Genomic DNA, 24,487 nt, shown 5'->3' on the forward strand with positions numbered 1-24,487 from the left:
GCATGGCTCCAGGGGAGCTTCAGCCAAAAGGTACAAAAAAACAAGGGGTGAGGGGTAAGCAGGTCCCAAATAGGACCAGGGAAGGACTCAACCCAAGGTGAGGACACTGGGAGAAAGAAGAAGAGAAAGAGAGGAAGAAAGAAAGAGAAAGAGAAAGAGAAAGAGAAAGAGAAAGAGAAAGAGACAAGAGAAAAAGAGATTAAGACACATACCCACCACAGAGACCTGATGGCCCCTTTGAGAGACTTTTAGCACTAATGAAGATGAAAACTAGTGGGTCTTTAGCAGATCCCATTCTCCTTGGATGGGAAGGGAGCACATTTGTCTTCCCATGGCAGCAAAAATTCATTGAAGCCCTTGATGCCTTTTGCCCGACACACTTCAATTTCCTTATCCAGCTGAGCGTTACATGGAAATGCTAACTGAAAACCATGAAAAATACCAAGTGAAACAGGGCTGCACTGAGGACATCAGGTATTAGTAGGGATCGGCACAGCAAGACTCAAAAACTCAGCAAACTTGGGGTTCCCAGCAAACTCAGCAGGAGCAGGGGATCAGGCAGAGGCTTCCATTCACATTGGTGGGGTGGCAAAACCCCCTCTGGATCATGGCCATGAAGCTCTGAGCGATGAAAGATGCAGAAAGATGCTGAGGTTTCCTATGAGATAGAGAAACAGAAAGACCAGCTGAAGGATCACCCTCACAGCATGTGCAGAACTGGGCCAGCAGAGCAAAATTTAAAGGATTTACTCACGAGTGGCATTTCACAGTGGCCCCACACAAAGTCCCTTCCCAACTTACCTCCTCCTCAGACTGTTTAAAATGAGTTTCTTGCAGCAGCAAAGGCTTGTCCACTGCTCCTGTTCTTGGCAATGTCCATATATCTCAGGAAACCCATAGCTGATGAAATACATGACACAGAGGGAAGTGGCACTGAACATATGGCTCTGCAGAGTAATATATTCAGAGGAGTTTGATTTAAACATAGTGGAGAGGTAAGAGCAGGTCCAACAATCTGTTTAGGGGGGGGTGTTGTGCCCTTCAAAGGATTTTGAGGTTATTTGCAATGAAATCAGAAGTGACACCAGTGATGAGAGTGTGGGGACAACATCAGAGATAACCACGGGACACACAGCACTGTTTGGGTGTTTCTGGACCATCAGGCTCAGATGGGACTTTCCTGTATCTCAGAGGTCACTCCACAGCAAGGTGCCTTGCTACAGCTCATGCTGAAAGGTTGGGTCGATGCTGAGCAGCTTCCAGGGCTTTTTCTGGCCTCTCAAATCTTACAACAAAGAAAAGCATCACCAGGGACCACGTGTAATGTCCCCACGTGTGCTGGCTCCTGGCCTGGAGGAGAAGGGAACTGATGCCTCCACCTTGGTCTGACACAAGCTGCTCCACACAAGGTTTTAAAAAAAATATAATTAGGTATAGGAGTTTAAAACAAACACTGCAGCATTCTGCTGGTGGAGTGACCTTAATTAGACTGTAAAGTGGGGAAAACATTAATAGGAAACTGTGCCTGCCGGGAGGTGATGAATAAAATGCATCGATCACTAGGCTGGCAACTCCTTGTTTGGAGGAAAACATATGATTAAAAGTAAAAATAGTAAAAATAGTGCAGCCCCTTATTCTTCTCCTGGGGTACAGGGTTGCCAGGGGCAGCTCTGTGCCACAGGTCAGTTTTGGGCAGAAGCTGGGGATATGACTTTCCTTCCTGACCTCAAAGCTTGGGTCTGTGCAGCCAGCCATGTCCTGCTATGGAGACAGAGTGAGATTTCCTTGGAAAATCCCACTTAAGAGGTCAAACCAGGGAGGTCTTGATTCACCTGCCTGTATGAGGTATATATTGGAGCTTGCATTAGGAGCAATCTCCAAAAGTTTCTCACTGGTAGGAATGCAGCTACTGTGTTCTTGGTGGTTTTATTCCAGCCACCTCAAAGCTTGGAGGGTGGATGCAATGTGCCAGCACACTTTGAGGGCACCTGGGGTTGGATGGAGCCAGGTATTTAATACTTGCTTATTGCTGGTCTGGCTATAAACTGATTCTCCACAGAGCCAGGAGTTCATTACTGGTGCTGTTCACTAAAATAGCATTTTCTGGGACACAGACTTTGAGACTGAAGGTTGTGAATTTCTGCAAGAGAAGGAGAAAAGAGGGGTTTGGTGCTCGTGCATTCCTGGGGCTCCACAAGTGGCTTCCCCAGCATCATCTCCTTCACCAAGTGCTGAGAGACTGAGAAGGCCACCAGAAGGAAGGTGAATACCCCAGTGACACCCAGTTAACAGGCGTCAATCAGCAAGGAACTCCGTGCATGGGCACTCTCAGGTTTTCACATCCCTCCCTTCCACTCAGAAGTGCTTTCTGTGTCCAAACTGCTGCACTGTTTTTACACAGTGTGTGCTTGTTTTAGGATGTTTTTTAAAGGAAATTCTCTGCAGAATCAGTTTTCCAATTTCTTTTCAAATCATTCTTGTTTTGTTATCAGAAGCATGTTATCATACACCAGATGGAGCTAAATAAAAATACCACAAGTGCTGCAGTATCCTGATGTGATAGATATGTAATAATTAGGGTGTGCTCTAAAGCTATTAAGGCTGCAAATCTGAAGTCTCCATTATATTTTCTCTATTTCTATTTCTACAACATTCCTCATACCAGGGTGACAGATAGCAATGCTCTCATCCAAACACACACAGACTGTAATACCTGCAGTATTTATCCTGGTATTATTCAATCTATCTGCTAATAAGAAAAAACCAAAACACAAGGGACAACAGCAACACTCAGGTCCAGGTACACCAGACCTGGACCAAACACTGCCAGTCAGTGAGTTTGGGAGCAGCAGAACCCACACCATAAGGATGGACAGGGACAGAGAGACAGTGACCAGAGTGTCTGGGGACAAGGTTTCTGACTGTGGAAGTGTCACTGCAAGCTGGCAGGAGGCTTGCAGAGAATCCAGCATGGGGACACTGCTCTCTGCTTGCAGGCAGCAGGAATGCTCCAGGATGCTGAGTTCCATGGGATGCTGGTGGCTTCTCACAGCTTCCTTGGGGTTGGACAGCCCCATCTCACAGGGGACTCAGAGGACGGGTGTAAGAGAATGTCTGAGCCAGCAAGGGAGGTGAGCTACCTGTCCTCTGGAAGGTCCTCTGGAAAGACACCCCTGAAACATCACCCCTCTCCTCCATTTTCCCTTCCAGGGTTCCTTAAATTAAGGACCCATCCCTTCCAGCTTGCTCTCAGCTCTGGAGCAGTGGGGAACAAACTGACCAAATATTTATCCAAGTTCTCTGGAGAGATGGCAGCTGGCAGAGAATTCCCACTGTACTGGGCAACATCCATACAAAATGCTTTGGTCAAAACCCCCCAGCTCCTGCTGCTCCCCTGCTCTCATTCCATGTGGGGCAGCTCGCCCAGGGGGTCCTGGTGACATTAAATATGTGAAGGGCACGGCCACCACCCCATTGTCACACCCATCCTGTACAGATCAAGGCACCCAGACCTGAACCTCCCTGTGCCACAAACATTGTCACCCAGTTCTTTTCCCTGTCCCCATCCCCTGGCAGGAGGAAGCAGATGCACAGCCCTGGTGCAGCCACCCACCCATCACCACTCACAATTCCACTTGTCTGGGGGCTGCTGTGTCTCCTGAAACTCTGGATTTTACAGTTTCCCTATTTAAATTCTCTTTCTGGTACTCAGATAAAAAATATGGCATTCCCCAGGGAGAAGGTCTTCAAGCCCTAAGTTCTGCACTCCCAAGCTCCTCTTGAATCATTGCAAGGATCCCCCAGTCACACTGGAAGTCTCCCAGGCCTTTTCCTGCATTTTGGGATGATGTGCTGGTGAAGGAGTGCTGACACTGCCTGTTCTGGAAGCAGTGGATGGAAGGGTTTTTCTGCCTGTTTAATTAAACACGTTAAAAAACTGCAAGGGGGAGTTTATTAGATTTATTTCCCCCCTTTCTATGCACTGGAACTCATTAAAAATAAAAGGGAGGGGGGATGTTTGCTGCAAACACAGCTTTCAAGTAAGTCTTAATTTAAATAATTAAACAGGCAGCATTTATTTTTCTTGTCGTTTTTATTTTCCTAGCAGCTTCCTTGTCAGTTTGGCTCAGATTTAAGGTGCTGTGCAGTGGTGGGGTGGGTGCATGCCTGTGTGATGCCCTGGACCCTGAAAGATGCTCCAGGAGCTGGGCACATCTGGCCAAGACCCATCAGGATGGTCCCATCCCCTCTCTTGGATGATGTTTCTGTGTCCTGGTAGGACACAGAGTCCTCACCCTGGCTGCCCAGTCCTGGGGGCCTGTGTTGAGCTAAGCAGCCATCCCTTCACCCCCTGAAACTGCAGCCAAACCCCACAGTTTATATTTTCAGTTTTTAAAGAGCTTTGGGATGCATTAGATGGGATAAAAATTTTATAAGAGAAAGATCATACACTTTTATACATATAACCCTCATGTTTCAGGATAAAAGGCACCTTCTAACTGCCTGGGGTGAGGGGGAAACTCCTCCTCTGGGTGCACTAGAGTCTAATTGTTTGTTATGGATATTACGTGTTGCCCTGGAAGTTTTTCCTCTCATCCCACTCAGGGCTGCCCAGGGGACACAGCTCTGAACACACATCTCCTGACAGCTTCATCCCCACAGCCACGTGTCCCTGAGCCACCAAAGCCCACTCACCTTTGTCACTTATCTCTCATCAGATGTCACCACTCTTCATCACCAGCACAGGCAGGTTCTGCCCAAATAAAACCCCTCTGCCAGCCCTGCTAAAACACCGTCTGGTTTTCCTGTTAGCAAATGCAGTCAACTAAGACACTTATGTTCGTGTTGTGAGCAGTGTCACATCTCCTAAGTGTCTTAAAGTAACACTTGATGATATTCTCTCCTTCAGTAAACATATTGATTAGATTACAAATAAGATTGCCACTAAACACAGCCCTTTGCAGAGAGCGAGGCAGCATCTCTGCTTCCTCCTGTCAAGTAGGGTTGAGTTCATTCATGCCAGAAGCTCTGGATTATTGCAATTTAATTCCACTCTGCTCTTCCTCCTCCCCCGGGGACATCAAGCAATTAGTGTTTGCATTTTGGGGTGATTATAACACAGCTTGGGGGTGTGCAGGAGCTAAGAATTAAAGAGCAGAGGCCTTCACAACCTAGAAAATCCAGAGTTTTGGGAGCATCTCAGGGGGCTGCAGTGACCCAGGAGAAGGAGAAGGGGCAGGGTCATCCCTTTTCTTGCAGCACAGGTGGATTGGATGGATCAGGGTCACCCCACTGATGTCCCCACAGCCTGGCCCTGTGCCCTCTCGGCATCCCCTGATGATGGGTGAGGGAGAAAAGAATCCTCAGCACAGAGTAATTGGGATTTAGGATCAAGATCCACAGGGATCCTGGCTGAAACCCAGGCACCAAGTGAAACCCAAACCCACCCTCTCCTCCATGCACAGAAGTTGTTCTGCAGGGGCAGCACTGAAGTTGCTGACAGCTGGAACCAGGACAGCCCCTGCAGCACTGCCCACCCCACCCTCACCATCATCCCAGCCTCCCAAAGAGCATTCCTGAGATAGATATCTGGGATTTTCTACCACCTCCAGCAGCCACAGCTCCTCAAACTGCCTCTTCAAACACACCTTGCACCAAGCCTGATGGAGTCCTTACTTGTAGGAGTCACAGCACCTGAAAGAAGAGGGGAAATTAAGAGGCAATGGTTAAAATGTTGATTCTGTTTGTACCAGGCTTCCTGACACCCATTTTCTTACATCTCACCATTACCCTAAGTTCACTTTGAACATCTCTGTCCTGTTTTGTAAACGTTTCCAATTGGCAGCTTCCTTTCTTCTGCACCTCAAATAATTCCCCTGGCTTGTTCCTTCCTTTGCACTTGTAAGCTCACAGGAATCCATGCCCTCCAAAAAGACTGAAATACATAAAGAAGGAGTCAGGGACACCCCTCCTGATCAAAGGCTGCTGAAGCACACAGGGTTGTCTTTTTTTTGTCTTTTTTTTTTTTTTCTGACTGGAGATTTGGGGCTTTTCCTACCATATCCCCTCTTTCTCCCCTTCCCATTTTCTATTATTTAGCACTCAGCAAATGAATAATTTATACTTTGCATTAGGCAGAAGAGCACTGCCCCCATTGCGGCTGGGCTGTATTTCACTGAGGGATGGGAGGATGGAAGAGGGAAAGGGGGAAGGAGGAAAGGAGGGAAAAAGGGCTCTGTGTCTGCGTAGCCAAGCTCAGAGCACCATCTGCTGTCAACTCCTGAGCATTTCCCTCCCTTTCCCTGCGCAGGGAAAAGATGAATACAGCGCCTTAATAATGAAATCGCAGCAATTACAGAGCGTTTTCCAGCCGTGGATTTCCATGTGCTCCCTCAGCAGGAATTCAGCTGGGACAGGAATGAGATGTGGTGTTAATCCCCTCTGCTGGGCCTCCGTGGCTCTCCCCTCCTTTTTGAAGGCTTCCCCTTCCCTCCCTGAGAAATCCTTCCTTCCTTCTCCCTCAGCCACAAGGCACTGAAACCCCAGTGCCGACCTCTCTACTCCTTCCCACCCGACTCCATCCTGACCCTGGGTTTTCTGCCATTAAATTCATGCTGAGTGTTGAACTACTTTGCCAACACTTTTTTTTTTTCTCAGCTTCTCACACTTCCCTTTTCCCCTCCTTCCAAATCCAGCTAACAGAAATACTCACTGGATAAAGGGGAAAAAAAACAGCAGCTTTCCCTGAGGAAGCTGTTAGCACCTTCATCCTCAGAGTGAGCATCCTCTTCACATCTTTCACATGCAGGATGAACCCTCTAAGAGGTTCCTTACTGCACTGTCCCAAGATGATCCCCTCTTGCACCTCTGAGCAACCTTGGGTGACAACTTCCACTCCTTAAGATCAGCTTTAGGCAGGATTAGACACACAGGAAGGTCACAGAGGGTGTTACCCAGCACACTGCAGGGAGAAGGGAGCTTTTCTGCAGAGACTTTCATATGCGTGTAATTATGGATAAATACACATTAAATATATATAAACACAATGTACACATATATTATATGGTTATATATATATATATATATATATGTAAATACACAAAGCTGGCCAGGAGCAGGGCCATCTGCAAACCTGGCTGTGGGCAGTGGCTCAGTGCAGCTCTTGCCATAAGGAGCCCAGGTCATGCAACACCCCCTGACCTTCCTCCACATTGGCAATAAAACTTCAGAAACACACAGAAGAATCTGTATAACATCCCCAAGAGAGCAGTTCTCACCTCAGGATGGGATGAAATATCTACATTAAGACTAAACACACAAATCACACTCACACCATTTGAGAATAAGGAGAAGAAATGCTACTTAAGAAGGAAAAAAACCCCACAATATCAAATCAGACACCTCTGCTGTGCATCAGTATGGAAAGGAGGAGATCATCTAATTCATTTTTTCTTTTAGGCACTTAGACTCCTATTTCTCACACTCAAATGATCAATCCCACCAAGTCCACATCTTGGTGAAGGACCAAACCCTAACCCTTAACTTACCAGATTTTTCCATTGTCCCTCTCAAAGTGGAGGAAAGGAGCCTGGGTGCTAAACAGCAATATTAAGCTCTTCATTTTCTCTTAAAAAGGCTCTATCTAAACATCACCAGGTTGTTCTCCTGGGAAATTGGATGTTTTATTCTTCACAACCCAATCTGCAATAACTGAGCAAGGCTCCAATGTGCTTGCTTGAAATTAGAGCACCAAATGCATCACAGCAAACTAGAAAACACTTGTAAAAACTTGGCAACTTAATTTTGTTATTGGAATGAAAAGTGCAGAAGTGTTTAAGTAAAACACTATAGTACATCTACAGGACAGTAAAAGGGAGATTTGTTATGCATTTATTTAGTACTTGCACAGAAATGAGGTAAAGTATCAGAGACAAAATGCTGCTTCTGTTGTTTGTACAAGTTCTCTGTAGACTTCAGAACAGGGAAACTCCCAGGAGGAAACCAAACAGGGTGCAACCCAGCTCCTTGCAGAAAATCACAGTAAATAAGGCAGGCAGGAAAAGAAAGGAAAAACATACCAGGTTTCATGAGCAAAAGCTGTTTGTGAAGTTGCAGAACAAAAGTTAAATCAAGTGGCAGCTCTGAACTTCCCCCCAGCACACCCAAAGCTCCCCCGTTTGCACCAGCATGGAGCAAAATTCCTCTCAGGAGCCACAGGAACACAAGGACTGTGACTGAATTCTTAAAAACAACTCTTAAAGATCTGTGCCCAAGATGGTGACAGGAGAGTTGAGAGAGCAGGTTTGGGGCACAGCAGCTTTGTAGGGGGGGGAGAGATCTGTGCTATTAAAATGCAATTTGCAGAACTGGCAGCCTGCAGGATGTTCTAACTGGGAGGACTGGGATACTTGCCCACAGGGGCAGCACATGTCAGGCAAATTAAAGGCAGGTCAGCAAGGCAGGGCAGGTGCTAATGTGCTGCCCTTCCTTTTTATCCCATCAGAGAGCAAAGGTCTCCCAGATTTATCAGTCTAGGAACTTTTACAAACAGGGAAACATCACTTGCAAAACAATTTCCCCAAATACCAAGCAGCCAGTCTTCTGCATGGTGCTGCTGGCATGACATTTCCAAAAAATGTAAATACCAGGATCAACCCAGAGTACCTAAACCTTTCCTCTTCACACTTTGTACCTTTCTTTAACACAGGAAGGTGACTTGCACTTGCCTAAAAGCTCTGACGTGTAAAAATCCTTGCACAAACACTGGAAATCTTTAAAGAGGGGACCATCCTGGTTTGGAAATGAAGCACAAGGCTTTGCACACTTACCTGGGTCCCTGGATGTACCTAAATGTTCCTGGGATGTCACTACCTCTGTGCACCCAACCATTCTACCTGACCTACCCCTAAAGGTTCAGACTCTTCCCTGCAGAAGGATAAAGAACTACAAAGATAAGAAACATGGTTTAAAATTATCATTGCATTAAACTTCTCATACCATTATTTGTAATTTAGCCAAGCTCAGAAGTGTGGGGAAACTTCTTGTGAAAATCTCCAATTACTGTGAATTTGATGGCATTTCTCAGAGCATTCATGCATGCACCTCTCACTATATATTTCAATATGTTCCCTGAAAACATATCTAATTATACATCAGTGAAATCTTAAAAACAGTCTGAATTCAGAGTGCCTTATTATGTCCTGTTATATTATGTTCTATTATATTATGCTCTGTTGATTTTTGTACTAGAAAAAGAATGATATTGACAGTTCAGGTACATCACAGCTATGCACTAATAAAAGGTACTAAAAAAAAACATCTAGAGACACCAAGATTTCTGTAAAACAGGGTAGAGAGCCCACTGCTGGGTCACACAGTCAAATGCTGGTAAACTGAGGAGCAAAAGAGAAGCAACCTGTCCCTGGCATGAGGCTGAAAGTGAGATTAAAAAAGGCACAATAACACTTTATAGGTTCACACACAGAGAAGGCCTCCCAGCTGTGGCAGCCTCCAATGCCCCAAAAAAGTCACTTAAGATGAAGAGGACAGAAAATTCCCTTGCACAGTAACCTTCCCCTCTCTCTGGTGAAGCTGTGCAAACTTAAGAGGCCAGAAAAGAATCTGTTTCTCTCTTTACAGGTCACTAATGCACAAGAGCAGTGCTGCTGCACACATGGATTGCCCTGGAAATGCCACTAAATTGCTTTGAAATGTCAAGTTTCTGAGCAGCTTCCAAACTAGTTACCATTTCTATCATTAATAAATAAATAAACCATTTCACCAAGCCAGCAAGTGATCTGCCCTGAGAACATCTCAGAAGTAACTCGGTGGCCACATGAGGCAGTGTTCACTCCAACACCAAGAATAAAGTGTCAGCATCCCAGTCAAAAATTACATCAATTTGAACTCCTGGAGGGAGATGGATGAAACCAGCTTTTCAGACTAAAAGAAAAGGTGCTTCTAAAAGATGAGGAAAATTATATGGAGCAAAAGGCTGACTGTACACTTAACCATGTTATTTAAAACAAATCCAAGAGCTTACAGAAAATCTCTCCCTCCTCCCAGATCCCTTGGGCTCTCCAGAGGATTTCAACTGAAGAGGAAGGGGACAAAGCAGAGCATCCCACTGGGATAACTTGAATTTTTCAAAGGTGTTTTACCCCAACTTGCTTTTGGAAGCAATAACTGCATTTTCTTCCCAACTTACCTGCTACTGCTTTGCTCAGTTCCTGGACAACCAGGAACTGGTTCCAACCAACACTTGCTACAACTAAAGGAAAGCTATGACAATGGTTTGGACAAATGTCAGAGTTGTTTCTTTGCACTTAATAACATTGCCCAATTTGAATGACAGTTTGGAGTTCACAAAGAAGTTAAATCTTCAAGTGCCATACATGGTGCCAGGCAAGCACATCACTTTAGGAGCTGATCTGCTTTTTTAGAGACAACTGGGCTCACAAAGTCTCACCCAGACACTGCCAGGCTGAGTGGCAGCTCAGTGTGCTTGGTGCAGCAGCCTGCAGACAAAGTTGTCTGTGTGCAAGAAATAATTAGCAAGTGAATGTGATTTCTCTATTGAGCAGGATTAGGCCCTCACAATTGTGAATTGTTATTTATGTCACCCATGGGGGAGGAATCAAAAAAAAAAAAAACCACCTAAACATGGAGTGCAGAGCACCAGAAAGACACCTTCACAGATTGGCACATTCATCAGCAAAACTATAGTGGAGTTGTGCTCCAAATCCTCTGTTTTGTGTCACACCTTCTTCTGAAAACCATTGTTGCCAATTGTGTTTGAGGGAACAAGTTCCCATCAAAGGAGAGAGTGTTTCATGAAACCTTCACCAAACCAAAATACTTTCAAGATCTCCTCAGAAACTTCCCCTGCTTATAAAACAAACAAAACAAAACCTTCTATCCACTGACAGGGGTCCAAGACCCCCAAGACAACAAGGAAATTTCAAGTTACAGATTTCCAGAACACTGACAAACCAAAACAATACAGAAAACCCAAAGTGCATCTTTAGGAAATAGCATCCCCTCAGGTAGACTGATCTTTTACTGTGCCAAGAAAAATAAATCCAAAGTGAGAAAAGATTTAGAGAGCAAACTACATTAGCAAATACAGATAAATTTGTTTTTAATAAAGGAGTTAATTTTCTTTCAATCCTATATAAAACAATAGCAATTAAAAACTTCATTTTTGAAAGTAAAATATTTACATATGAACAAGTAACTGTGCAAAATTTACATGAAAAAAAATGGAAAGACAGGATTTCCTAAAAGACAAAATAAAAGGGGTGTAACAGTTGTCAGGTGTTGATAAAAATACTGATCAGCATTCAGTTTACACGCAAGAGAGTTAAATTCTACCATGAGAGTTCACACAAAGAAAGCCAAAGTATTTACAGTCATAAAAGTACTATCAATAGACAATTTAATACAATAACCTCTGAAAATATAAAGAACCAATTAGTATATTTGTAATAAAAAAATAGGTACAAAGAAGGGACTTTGCTCTGGACATCTTTAAAGTAGGCCCACAGCTTGCATACAGTCTTTTAGCAAAATAATTATAGTTTACATAGCCATTTTTATGTTATGTGCCAAAAATTATGTACAATTACTGACAAAATACACCAACCATTTTTCAACACTTGATTCACACTGAGAAACAGTCTTTTGATGATTCCTCTCAAATTCGATTTTATTTAATCTAAGCTTTCACTTTAGCTAAAAAACACAGTGCAAGTAAAATATATTTATGCTGAAAAGGTTTCTCTTTTTTTCCTTTTTTTCCTTTTTTAACTTTACAGCTTTACAAACTATAGCAAATAAAATGCATTTTTACAGATGCTGCTAAAACATTCAGAAGTAACCCTCCTTTATGGGATTTCAGGGCCTCTAATAAGCAATAATGTGATTAAAATTGAGGTTATGTTTAAAATTAATTGTATATCCCTCTAGATTTTGAACATTTGGGGGAAAGATAAATATTCTTTAAAAATCAGTTTGCTTTGCTAACTGACTTTTAAAAAAAAAAAAAAAAAGCTAAATGAAATGAGGTCATCTGCTGTAGACATATGCCTATATAATTGATTTAGTTGAATAAAACTGAACTAAAATGCACAATTAATGTCCAAACTGCTACAGGGCTGACAAAGGGTAGCTAGTTATTTGCTAAACGATTCCATCAGTCTTTATATATGGCTTGTTTGGCAAGAAGGCCACTCAATCAAGAGATGAGTTAAAATTTAATTGTCCTTTTATAGTATCCACAGGCCTTGTAAGTATCCTCACTGTTACAGAAATGTATTTCTCTTATACTGCAGAGTTTATTTATAAACAGGAATATAAAACTGTTCCATGTAAAGAGGTGGTTGTTTTTTAAACAATATCCCAGTTGCTTGTTACAAAAAGGCGTAATTTGCAAATATATAAAAAATGTCCTCAGGTGTCTCTCCGTCAAAAATACCTTGATCTTTTCCATTTTACTTAAGGAATGCTTTATATAGCAGTAGTGAATGGCTTGTCTCTCTCTCATTTTCTAAACAAAATATGAGGTCCCTGAGGTTCACCCGCGTTATCCTTTGTCGTTTAAACTGACTGGTTGTTCCAAGTCCAGAGCTGCCAGGGACTGCTGCACTTGAACCAGATCCCTGGGAAAACAGAAAAGCAGATAAATCAGAACATGCCAGTGCCCCCCAGGGATTCCAAAACTTTTCAGAGAAAACGTGTGAGACAACAACTAGGTGGCTGTGTACAGGAAGCTATCCAACAGGTCGCTGCAAGCTACCAGCACAGAGGTTTCTGTTTAATTCTTATTTATAAACAATAGTTGAACAATCAAAAGCATTCACTGGCATTTAATGTAGACAAAACACCCAAAGCATTGCTCTTATCTTTAGGAAGGCAATAATGATAGGCAATCCCAACAGCCAAAACAAATAAATCAGACAGCATTCTTTACATCCAAATACAGATGCCAAGGGCAGTCACGGAGTTCTTGAAGAACTGGGGAGCAGTCCTAACCCCCTTGAATAAAGCCCTAGGTCACCCCTGATCTTCATGGAAGGGTGGCATGAGCTCTTCTTTTGGATGAGAACAGCTGGAATAAAGCTCAGGATTACATTAAGAAGGAGCTGTCCTAAACTCAGGCACTCACTAAGGATCTCTGAAGTCCTCTCCATCACTGAGCAACACTTCTCTCCCTGTACACACTGCTGATTTGCCACACAAATGGGCAAGATAAACAAGTCATATATGCTTGTAATTGTCACTTTAAAAAAAAATTCATTAAATACATTTTAAAAATAACAGGAGAGGGGGAGAAAAAAGCAAAAAATCAGTATCTTTAGAGTTACCCACATCCTTCATGTGTTGAGATGTACACTGCCTGGTGAGTTATAATTAACTCCAGTGCATTTTCACTCGCAGAAAGCACAGTTCTGATAGGACACACGCCGTTAATGTAACTCTTCTTCGACTGTTCATTCTTTCCCTCCTCCCATCTGGACCGCAGGACCAGAACCACTGCTGGCAGTGAGGCACCGCCACCAGCAGATGGCAGGCACAGACCGAAAATCCAGCGTTCACCTCTGGTTTTTAAAGTCGGGAATCTTTTTGCTAGGTTTGGGTCGCTCCCACCTTGCCTTGTGTACTTCAGTAAACAGTGAAGGTGTTCGAGTGATCAGGAGACATTTCTGTGCCTTATCTATGGATTCTTTCCCCCCCTCCAATTTCATTTACCAGAAAAATATTTTCTTTTCTTTTATAACATAATTCAGTACTTAGTGCCACCAGAAGTTCCAAACAGACTTCAATACTGAATAAAGATTTATCTGTGGCAGAGTTTGGAAAGCCTGTTCTAAATAAGATCAACCCAGACTTGAGAGAAGCTACAATTTGGAGTAAAGCAAAAGCCATGTGAAAAAGCTGCTGAGACTCACACTAAAAGTCCTCTCCACATGTGAAAGGAGTAGTGTTTATTGTAGTAGTGTACATTATTTGTAGTAGTGTGTATTTGCTGTGTATTTATTTGTAGCAGTGTACATTATTGATCAAGAAATTAATTTAAACTAGTGCTGGAAACCACCATCTCTGGGTTAGCAGTTTATTGTGGTCAGTGCAGGGTTCTTGCCTCTCTCCTAACAGGGAAGTCAGACTTCTGTTTCTCAAGCAAGTTAAATGTTGAACCAGCAAGCACCAAATCACTGAAATCCTGCAGTTACAAAGGTTTAAAGACTGGATTTTCCAAGGGGTATTTTAAGACATGTGCAGAACTTAGGTATCCAATTTCCATAAGCTTCAATGGAAATGAGAAGATGCAGAAGAGCATGGGGTGCTAACTAATTTTTGCCTATTACTATTACTACTATTACTATTTTAAGGCAATAGAAAGAAAGGTTGAAAGGATTTTTAATTTTTTTGTTTTAAATATTCTTTAGGAGAGGCTCAAGACTAATTTCTTTATGCAGACCGTAATACTTTAAATGCAAAGGTAAAAGTTTAGAACTCTTCAAAGACAAAGAACTATGCTACTCCTGAAGGCATGGAATAAGTTAAGAAGGTTTTTGGCAACTTTCAATAAAATCACTTGGACATAAAACTCTTGAAACTGACAGCAACCTGTTCTGTTGAATTTTGAAACAAAGCAGTACAATTACTACTCAGAAGTGATTTTACATGTAATTAAGTTTCAGCATTCCTAGACATCCAACACTTACATTTACAAATCTGTGTCTAAGTAATGACAAATCTGATTTTCCACACTTCTAGTAATATGCCTTAACTGCATACAAATAGAGACAAGTGGAGCTCAATTTAAAAATGTCAAGTGACACAGCAGCAAAAGCACAGCTGTGAGTCTATCAGATCAAAAGCAGCTGGTTCTTAATTAAAGAGACAAAAGATTAGATTTCCTGGGATCCTGTAGTTAATTGGTTAACCAGTAAGTGATTCATCTAGGATAACTACATTACTCAGTTTTAGATTAAATACAAACAAGTGTTCACAGTAGATGTAAAATACATTCCATAACCTAAGTGACATTAACAGTCTATTAATGTTGCACAGTGGAAGTAAGCAATGCCAACATTAACACTGCATGAGATACTTCAGAGTATTCCTCAGAGACAATTTCATTGTATATGCACATCTATCTTTGTAAAAGTGCCACATTCTGAATTTTCAACCACGTTTATGAACCTTTAATTATTTGTTGTCTAAAAATAAGTTTTATTATCAGTAACAGGCATTTTAGTAAATTTCAGAACTACTTAAAAAGTTGTGTAAGAGGTCTGTTGTTTTTTTTTTAATAAAAGTAACGTTTACTGAACGTTTACTGGTATTTAGATTGCTGCTAAAATGTTATACCAAGCAGATGTAAATTACTGCTTCTAGCAATTCAGTATAAACTAAGGTGATTTCTTTTGAAACAAGAGGCTTTTCTACAGTATATGAAAACAAACAGAGGGATCAAGCCATTACCATCCTGTGACTTGCTACCAAAACCAGAACTCTGGAGTGAAAAATTCTCAAGTTATGAAGAGAGCTTTTGGCCCTGTAAGCAAGTTTCAAGAAGATTTTGCTCGTTTTAAGCACTAAAGAAATCCTACATTGGTTGTCTTCCATGCAGAAAGCAATTTTCTACCATTCCATGTTTATTAATCTATTTAGAAATACAGCAGACAGTCTACCAATCTACCTGAATTTAAATTCACAGTCAACTTGATACTGATCATGCTGATAGCCTGCAGACATTTTAAAAGACCAGATAAAACACTACAATGTACAAAGGCTATGCAAGCATTTCATTATCAGGTGGAACTGACCAAACTAACCAGCTGCAGAGATACCAAAACTTCCTGAAGGAAGCAATCAGGCAAGTTCCTACAACCTGAAGTTCCTGCTGTCAAATTTAGCAGGGATTCAACCCTACCACTGCACCCACCTCAGCAGCATTACTCTACACTCATATTTAATTAGACTATAGCCACAGCAATCTCTTCCCAAAACTATGAACATCCAAAAAAGCAGAGACCTCAGAGAACAGTGGTGGCTTTTCTAACATTCCTCCAGTACCATGAATCAAGGAATGACAACTCAGATTTTATTCCCTATGCTGCTACACGAATACTAAAAATGATCCTGGCCTTGGAGCAAGTAAATTCCCACACAAAATGCACTTCTACAGCTCAGAAAGCTTCCACAAGCAAGGGAAAAGAGCTCAGAACAGAAAGGTTTTCACAAAGGTCAATGCAGCAAAACCAAAGTTTGCAGTTTGACTGTACCTCTGTCCCAGATCCTGAGGAATCTATTTTCCTTTTCTTCCTGGGACCGATGGCAGCTAATGCAGTCAAGTTGGCATCCCTCTGTCTCATCTGTGCTAGCTCTTGTTGTTGCATCTGCATTTGTCAGAAAAAATACAGTTAATATTTTTTTCTTTCAATTTCTAAAATAAAAGTTCACATTAAGGTGGTCATTTACCTCCTTGGCCTTCTGTTTCAACCTAAGCTGTTCTGGATCTTCTTGTCGAGATCGAGACTGTTGATAAAGGATGAAGGTGCAATGGTTGATGGAAAAGAAAAGAAAAAAAATATCAGTTAAACATAGTGGGTTTTATATCACATTAGTTTTTTCTTAAACTTCAGCAGGAAATGGAGAATACCTATCACTCCCAGAGAGGGCAACAGGGGGAAACAATTTTTAGAAATCAAAACCAATTTTCCATTTCTTAGTTTCAAGTATCTGTTTTTGAAGAAGCATTCTCATTTTCAGCTTTGTTAAAAATAGCAAAGGAATAGCTAAGCATTTATGCCTTTAACAAAACCATTACAAGACACAGATTACACAGATCTGTGAAGTGAAATATACACACTTTGCATATGAAAAAAGGAATTAAACCTGTACTTTTTGGAAAAATTCCTCCCCTTGTTGTGTAACTGCACACTAAGAATCTATCTTTCTGCTGCACTTACACATACAAATCAGACTTATGTTTGAGCAAACTGCAGCTGAGCAATAGACCATTTAATAGTCCATTTTACTCAGGTACCAAAATTACTTGTGCATAACAAACTTTTAGAAGTAACAGAATGTGTAATTCTATCAAACACTATTGCCTGATACTATTAACAGCAATTTGCCAATATATATCATGATACATACACCAATTCTCTTACATCCTTGGTTTTTGCAAGAAGTCAAAATACAGAAGAACATCCAAGAACAATCTTCCATCCGTACACTCACATAAGGCAGGACTAACTATATTGAAACAAATCCTGAAAGTTTTCAGTCCCACACTTCAGACCAACCTTAAATCAATGCTCAAGTACCCTTTAAAATGTTAAGTTTTTCCTAATGACTCATCTATGCCTTTTCTGCTGCACTTGAGGTGCAGCAAACACAGGGAATTATATGCAAAATACAGTCATGGAGGCTTATGTCTCACCCCACTCTTTTCTGAAGTAGAGTTACTCTCCAATCTTATTTCTCAGGTCACATTTTCTAGACCTTTAAATCACTTTTCTAGACTTTAAATAAAAAACTGAATAGATTATTTCAGCTCAGGCCTAGTGGGAACCAATTGAAATAAAGTGCTAGTTCACAACTTCCATGCAAACTCTGAGCTACAAAAATTGCATTTTGTTTGACATTATCAACTCACTAGATCACAAAACCAATGGAAGATTTGTTTGTGAATCATTTTTAGCATGCTCCTGTCAAGTTAGTCATATCCACCCTATACATGGGTCACTGAGTAAAACCACAAAGTCTAGAGCTTTCATTTGTGCTTACACCAACTGCTTCCTATTTACTGTATTTTTCCAATTTTTTAAAATCTGAATTCTCTTTGTACTCCCCAATATACCAGTAACCTATTTCATTTAGGAGAACCACCAAGCTATAAAATTAGCATTTTTCACAACACAAAGTGCAAAACCTGAATTTTAAAGCACACTTTAATTTAAACACCCAACGAAACTGGCAAAGAAGCTGTCTCACATGCTTCATCACGATAAGCAGAGCTCTGAAGAACATATGCACCAAGCTCCACGTTTGTAAATTAGTCTTCTCTTTCATTGCCAGTGCTTTAGAATGAAAAGAAAGTGCAGTTTTGATGACAAGAATGACACTTTGCAAACACGTGTGAAATCCAAGCACTTGCCTTTGCTGCACGCATTAAAATTTCCCTTTCTTGTTCATCTTTGCGTTGCTTCTCTATTTGATCAAGTTGTTCAAAGAACTTGAGCTGTGCCCGAACATCACTTGCTTGCTCATATCTTTCATCATCCTGAAAACATGGCAAATATGTTTCTCATTACATTCCTTAAAAAACAAAGCTGTTAGCTTGTACTGCACTCTAGAAGAACATATACATTTAAAACTCAAATGTTCACTTTGTCCCTTTCAAACAACGGCAGCTGTGTATTTACACCAGTCAAATCAGCTGGAATTCTTAAAAGCATTTTGCTCTGCTCCATGAATCATCAGATTTTTGACTTCTAAACTAATATCATCACAGCTTTCACCTCACAAATATCCTTCACAGAGCTGTGTGGTTTCTTTAAACACTGTTTAGGCATTTGCATCCATTAAGAACACACATCCATCAGATAGCAGTCTCTTGAGAATTCAAAGCAGTGCTTTTATCTGCCTATGTGACTGTACAATCACTCAGACCCTAAGCATTTGACATAATAAAAAGGGAGGGCACACATTCTCTGCAATTGTTTTAAAAACATTTTGTATATGCAAGTTGTATATGCAAGCCATCCACATGTATTAATATCTTAGGTTAAGATGAATCAGTCAGAGAGAATAAACACTCTTAACTTCACAAAATGAAGAGCACCTGAACTCAGTGCATTACAGCCAACGAGACAGCTGGCTGGATTTGTGCAATTCTGCCATTTTATATGTGCAAGTAAGTACAGTTACCTTGAAAGAAATATTCCTTTGTTGAGCAGTCTCTGATAATTTTTCCACAAGGTTTTGTATTCTTTGTTGTGTAGCATGTGACACGTAGCTAACTACATCAGGATGGATTTCTGTTATTCCATGTTTTTTACCTATGATCAGGACAGAAGTCACTTGTAAAAAATTATTATACAATACAGCTAAACATGTGGCTCATCTCAGTAATAGAAATCTCATTGGGCTCATCTCGGTAATAGAAAACATTGCTGTTTGCAAAATAAAGCTTTCAGGTATTTCTCAGACAAACATTAAACAGGAAATGGCATACATATAAAAATTTACATTACCTTAATAAAATTCACTATCTATTAATAAATGCTGTATACTACAGTATAACAAATAATTGAAGAATGCTATTTGTCCAACCACCAGTTCTAAACTAGTATGATAAGAGTCTTCCTGAATTTATTTTTTTAAAAAACAAATGCCATTATTTTTGTTACACCTTGCTAGATTACACAATCAGAAATTTAACCAGGCCCAGAAATTCTGATGTTAAATTGCAATCATTTTAGAAGGCAACTCTATAGGTTTGCTATCCCCTAACACTGTTCTCCTTTCATAAGATGAATGATTGCCCACAAGCATGAGAATACACAAAAATTACTCCAATTACTCTTCAAATTAATTTCTACACAAAATGCCTTCAATTAAACCCAAGACTAGTGAAATTTGTTTATTAAAGTTCAAGAAAAATCAACATACCTATTTCTAATATCCTTCTTTGCAAAGGTGTTGGGAAGAGGAAGGTTTCATCTTTACAGGACCTTGTTAACGTGCCCACCAGCTCAGAGTTTGTTGCCAATATCCGAGCACTTTCTTCTGAGAGGTTGACTCCAGCCATTGATGCAACATCATTAATGTCATCATCATCCCTTAAACAAGGAAAACTCATTATAATCATGACATTTAGTGCACATCTGCACACACTGCTACAATATCCCAGCTGCATGTAATGAATTCCACAATAAACCTGAACGCTTTCCTTCACTTTTGCATTTTCTTTTATTACATAATAAAATAACCCTAACATAATTTCATTCCAAAGAGCACTGAGAGTATTTTCACAGCTTTGTATTTCCTGTTTTCTCAAGATCCTTTCTTTTGTAATGTTTCAGCACCAGACACAACACCACCACAACACAGTAAGAAACTGCACTGAGCACTGTTAAGACAGGCTGTACACCTGGGTAACCTGAGCAGAGCTGAAGGAGTGAAGGGACAAATTCTATTTGCTTGTTCAGGCAGGAACTGTTCATGCAGTTTGATATTTATCCTCAGTGCCAGCTAAATGCTAAAACCAGTCTGGCCCAAGTATGTCCACAGCTGTTTGTTGAAGTCTTTATTAAATTAGCAAACCTGCCCAAGAAAATCCACTTTAGTTTTTGCAAGTGAACACTGATTGAGCACTACTGGACCACACAGAAAGGTTTCCACTGAGTTCAGCACCTACCCAGGCAGCACAAGCACAAACAAGGGTATGGTTCCTCACCTAAAAGAGCCTCCCCCAGGTTCTTTGAGTTTATTCTTCTGAGCAGCAGCTACTTGTGTCGAAACAGTGGCAATAGCTTTGTTTCCAGGTAATACTGCTGGTTTTACCACAGGTACTGCAAGAAGACAGACAAGATTTGTACTCCATCAGATTTGTAGGACAGTTCAGACTCACAGGCTGGTCATGAGTAGTAATGTCAACAGGTCTGGTGCAAAGACTTTACCTCAAAATGTTCTGTCAGCACTTCACCCAACTAAAACAGGGTCCTCCCATTCAGTTCCAGTACCCAAACAATTTCTCTGACTGTAAATGTTGCTCTAACACATTTGTATCCCCCAGATACTGTGCACTGAAGACTTCAGCAGCAGTACAACAGCTATCATGCAGCTGTGGGGTACTTACTGACAAACCAGACTTCAGTTAATGCTAAAGTATGGCACCAAGTACCAAGACACCAAGTATCTTGACCTCTTACCTGTCTGAAGTTGATTCACTTGAATTTGAGGAGTAGTGACCATAATACGACTGTGTGGTTGTCTCAGTGCTACCATTGGTGTCTGTGTCAAGGTTACCTGTGGAGGCCTTATCAATGTCCCTGCTTTTTGAGACTGTTGGATTACCTGCAAAGAGCAAAAAAAGAGCTTCAGACAATCTGAAAAATAACTGAGGCTAAGAACAAACCCTAACAATCAGCTTGTAAGTTGTGATCTTAACACATTGTCTGTTCACCACTCTAGAATCACCACATTTTAATGTATTTAAGTTTCTTTAGATAAATTTGACCTTATAGGAAAACAAGTATTCCACTTGCTGTGATCAAAAAGACCCAAACAAACAAAAAAAACCCACCAAACATCTATAATCACAAAGATCCAGTTACAAATTTCTACATGCACTTTGTATGTTAGAGACATAAAGGCAAATTGGATCTGCCTGGACAAACTCAAAAAGTAAAAATAATAGAAACATGATAATCCAGCTGTTTCCATTCAGAACCAGTACAAGCTACAACTGTGCAGCTTTGTAACATTGGGCTGTTGGGTTAGACTGGGTCTCAGGCAACTGTAGCCACGCTGCTTCTCAAAGTGAAGTAATACAAGGGTTACATCACAATGCTACAATCACAGCCATTCTGGCAAACTCATCTGGCCTCAGTAAATTTTCAGGAACTTACTTTCCAACTACTGTAAAGAAATGTATCAGCACTGTTTATTGTGCTAGCTTCCTTTCCATACCTCTGCAAGTCTTTCTGTTGCTACTATTTTAGATCTTTATTCAAGTTAAAGGCCAAATTATTTTTTTGTAAAACCAGCACTGCTTAGAAAATGTTCAATTTTTATAACTTCCCTAGGTTCCTAAACTCCTTCTACAATACCTAGGTTATAAAGGCAGTAAGACCACTATAATCACTACTTTTTTCACTCAAAATAAGTGAAAAATACTTGTGGGTTGATAGACCTTGCCTTTTCATTTTATATGCAAGTATCTGAACAGAGCAGATCAGATGAATATTGCCAAATATTCTACAGGGAATGTGGAAGTACTCAGTAGTAAATAAAAAACCCTAGTATACTAATACACATTCTAGGAAAAAATTAAAGTCAGACATAGCTTTGCTACAGTAAGAGTTAAAAAAGGTGGTGCACATTACACAGTTCTTGTTTGGTTTATGTGCAGGCCTGAGAAAGTTATTCTTTCTCCTCCTTTGGGGTGATCTCTTGTTAGACTTATGAAATGGGGAATGAAGCATCCTAAAGAACACTGATCTTTTTGGATATGCAGTGATTGAGACCATCTCCCAAAATTTCATGCTAAAATAGGAAATAATATAGAACCTTAATCAAGAATGGATTTTGAAGTGTACTTTTTTTTTTCCTTAGTTTCTCTGGAGAGACCAAAGACCTCTGACTGAGCTAGACCACAAATTTAAGGAGAGAAGTCACTAAATTACCAAAAAGACCCCTTGTGCAATAACCAATGATGCACTTCAGCTTACCAGTGGTGTAGACTGTCCTTGTTTACTAACACCAACTTGTGTAGGCTGAGTTATGCTGATTACGGGTTGTTGGAGAGTACTTGTTACAGTTGCCGTCGCCTTCCCTGCTGTGCGCTGAACCGAGGAGCTCAGGAGCACCGCTGCAGATGGGATCGATGCTATCGTTGCTTGCGTTGTTGGCTGCTGTTGGTGACTTTGCTGAATGAAAGCTGCAGAGTCTGGTGTCAACTGTCTCAAGGCAGGTAAACTCCTCTGCAAAGAAGAAAAAAGAATCTGCTTGAGTATTTTACCTTTAGATCACACACACACAAAAAAAATTAATTATAAAAGTTTCGTTTCAGTTCACTTCATCAGCCTGTGTGGGCCTGAGAAAAGGTGATGGCAGCACTCACACGAACTTCACATTTAGAGAGTGACAGTCTCTTTAGTTGGGAAGGTTGGATATCTCCCTTTAGTTGGGGAAGGTTGGATATCATCAGCATCTAGGCTATGCACACCTACCTGGAACCCCTGCTATGCACTTACCAATCCCAGCCCATGTCCTGCCTTGCCTGTGTTCCTACATTCACCAACTCGTTGTATGGTGAATGTAAAAGACAAACTGGAAAAACAGTGCAGATTTCATAAGAGCTCAACAGAGACCCCAGTAGGGTTCTTAAGGTCGTTGTGTTCATATGGTAACCATTTTTGTACTCATCAACAGCTCAAAGTTGAACAAGTATTTAAGAAACATCACCACACACCTACAGCTATATCCCTTAGCCAAGGGGGACTACATACATTAATCAAGCAGAGTTATACTCTGATCACAGAATAAACACTGCTATTCTGAGATGCATCCAATTACTATAAAATTTATGACAAGTGGGATTTACTACCAAGAGGTGACAAATTCCCTGTTTATCCATACAAACATGTGTATAGTCCAGGCATAGGAGTAGTAGTTTGTCCAGAAGGTAAAGTTTTCTGTATCATTCAATGCTTTGTTTTCTTTCCAAGACTAAAAAACTAATCATACAGCCAATTCATGGGTTGGTGCTGTGGAAAGAAACTGCTTATAAAAGAAACAAGGAAAACTTTTCAGATTTCTCAACAGAGCTACAGTGTTACACTAGAGTAGAAATCACATTATTGAGTGTTCTGGTGAACCATAATAAACTCTTGCAAGCAGGAGGCAGAACTTTTTTCTTTTTTTTTTTTCAAGGGAGCAAAAGTCTAACCAGGAACCATTAAAGTCTTCCATTCCATTTGCACCATTTTGGAATTTCATCTCTACTGAAGAAAGATGTGCTTTGTGTTCATTGCTGCAGACAGACAGGCACAAAAATATATAAGAACTTGTGAATACAAGTTACCTTCAGGAAAGGCACAAGGTAAGGTTGAGGTGAAGAATTAAGTTCTCTGTACAGCCTACTGGTGAAGTCTTCTGCTTCAATTTTTCCATCCTTCAAAAGAGAAAATGTAAATTAACAATTTTGTAGAAATCAGCTTTTCCAGATATTCAACACCAAAAAACAATTAAGACAATGATTTATTGAAAATAAGTGGGTTTAATCAGCCCTGACAGCTTTATGGTAGAAACTGATATTACTACAGATTTCAACAAGTAACTCTTACAATCCTGTCTTTCTTTTTCTTCTTCTTGTCTTTCAGTCAGTTTTAAGAAACATCTTCAGTTGTTCTCACCATGACAGGCATGCCCTATCTATAGATCAGAGAGCCAGGAAGAATCTATAGGAATACTTCATGTGACCAGCAATTAGCCATCTATCAACTGCCCAGAACAGCCAGGCAGCCCCAGCCCTGGTGTTCTCTTTTCCAAAGGTAGTATATTTCTTCCCTTTCAAATACCTCCAGTTGTGCCCACCATGTGTGCAAAAGGCAGATGTTTCTCACAAAACTAAATGTATATCCCTTGTGGGAAAATAGACTTCAAATTTGGGTCTTGTGACAACCTCTGGTTATCAGGTGATAACATCTGGAATACCCAGCTCTACCTTAAAGGTTGCTAGCAA

The 24,487-nt window shown here is 40.8% G+C and overlaps 1 protein-coding gene across 1 annotated transcript in view; it reads right to left on the bottom strand.

Moving 5' to 3' along the window:
- Nucleotides 1–11,135: 11,135 nt before the first annotated feature.
- The window catches only part of TAF4 (TATA-box binding protein associated factor 4), a 36,013-nt gene continuing 22,661 nt past the window's right edge, over nucleotides 11,136–24,487 (bottom strand). Inside the window, exons 7-16 of the mRNA XM_030463247.1 lie at nucleotides 23,828–23,917; nucleotides 22,473–22,724; nucleotides 20,952–21,096; nucleotides 20,477–20,591; nucleotides 19,690–19,859; nucleotides 18,946–19,076; nucleotides 18,173–18,298; nucleotides 16,489–16,545; nucleotides 16,293–16,406; nucleotides 11,136–12,659 (exon numbers count right to left, since the gene is read on the bottom strand). Of these exons, the coding sequence (XP_030319107.1) occupies nucleotides 12,492–12,659; nucleotides 16,293–16,406; nucleotides 16,489–16,545; nucleotides 18,173–18,298; nucleotides 18,946–19,076; nucleotides 19,690–19,859; nucleotides 20,477–20,591; nucleotides 20,952–21,096; nucleotides 22,473–22,724; nucleotides 23,828–23,917 (1,368 nt within the window). The 3' untranslated portion in view covers nucleotides 11,136–12,491. The remainder of the gene's footprint in view (nucleotides 12,660–16,292; nucleotides 16,407–16,488; nucleotides 16,546–18,172; nucleotides 18,299–18,945; nucleotides 19,077–19,689; nucleotides 19,860–20,476; nucleotides 20,592–20,951; nucleotides 21,097–22,472; nucleotides 22,725–23,827; nucleotides 23,918–24,487) is intronic.

The sequence above is a fragment of the Calypte anna genome, chromosome 20, assembly GCF_003957555.1.
Source record: "Calypte anna isolate BGI_N300 chromosome 20, bCalAnn1_v1.p, whole genome shotgun sequence".
Taxonomy (NCBI): domain Eukaryota; kingdom Metazoa; phylum Chordata; class Aves; order Apodiformes; family Trochilidae; genus Calypte; species Calypte anna.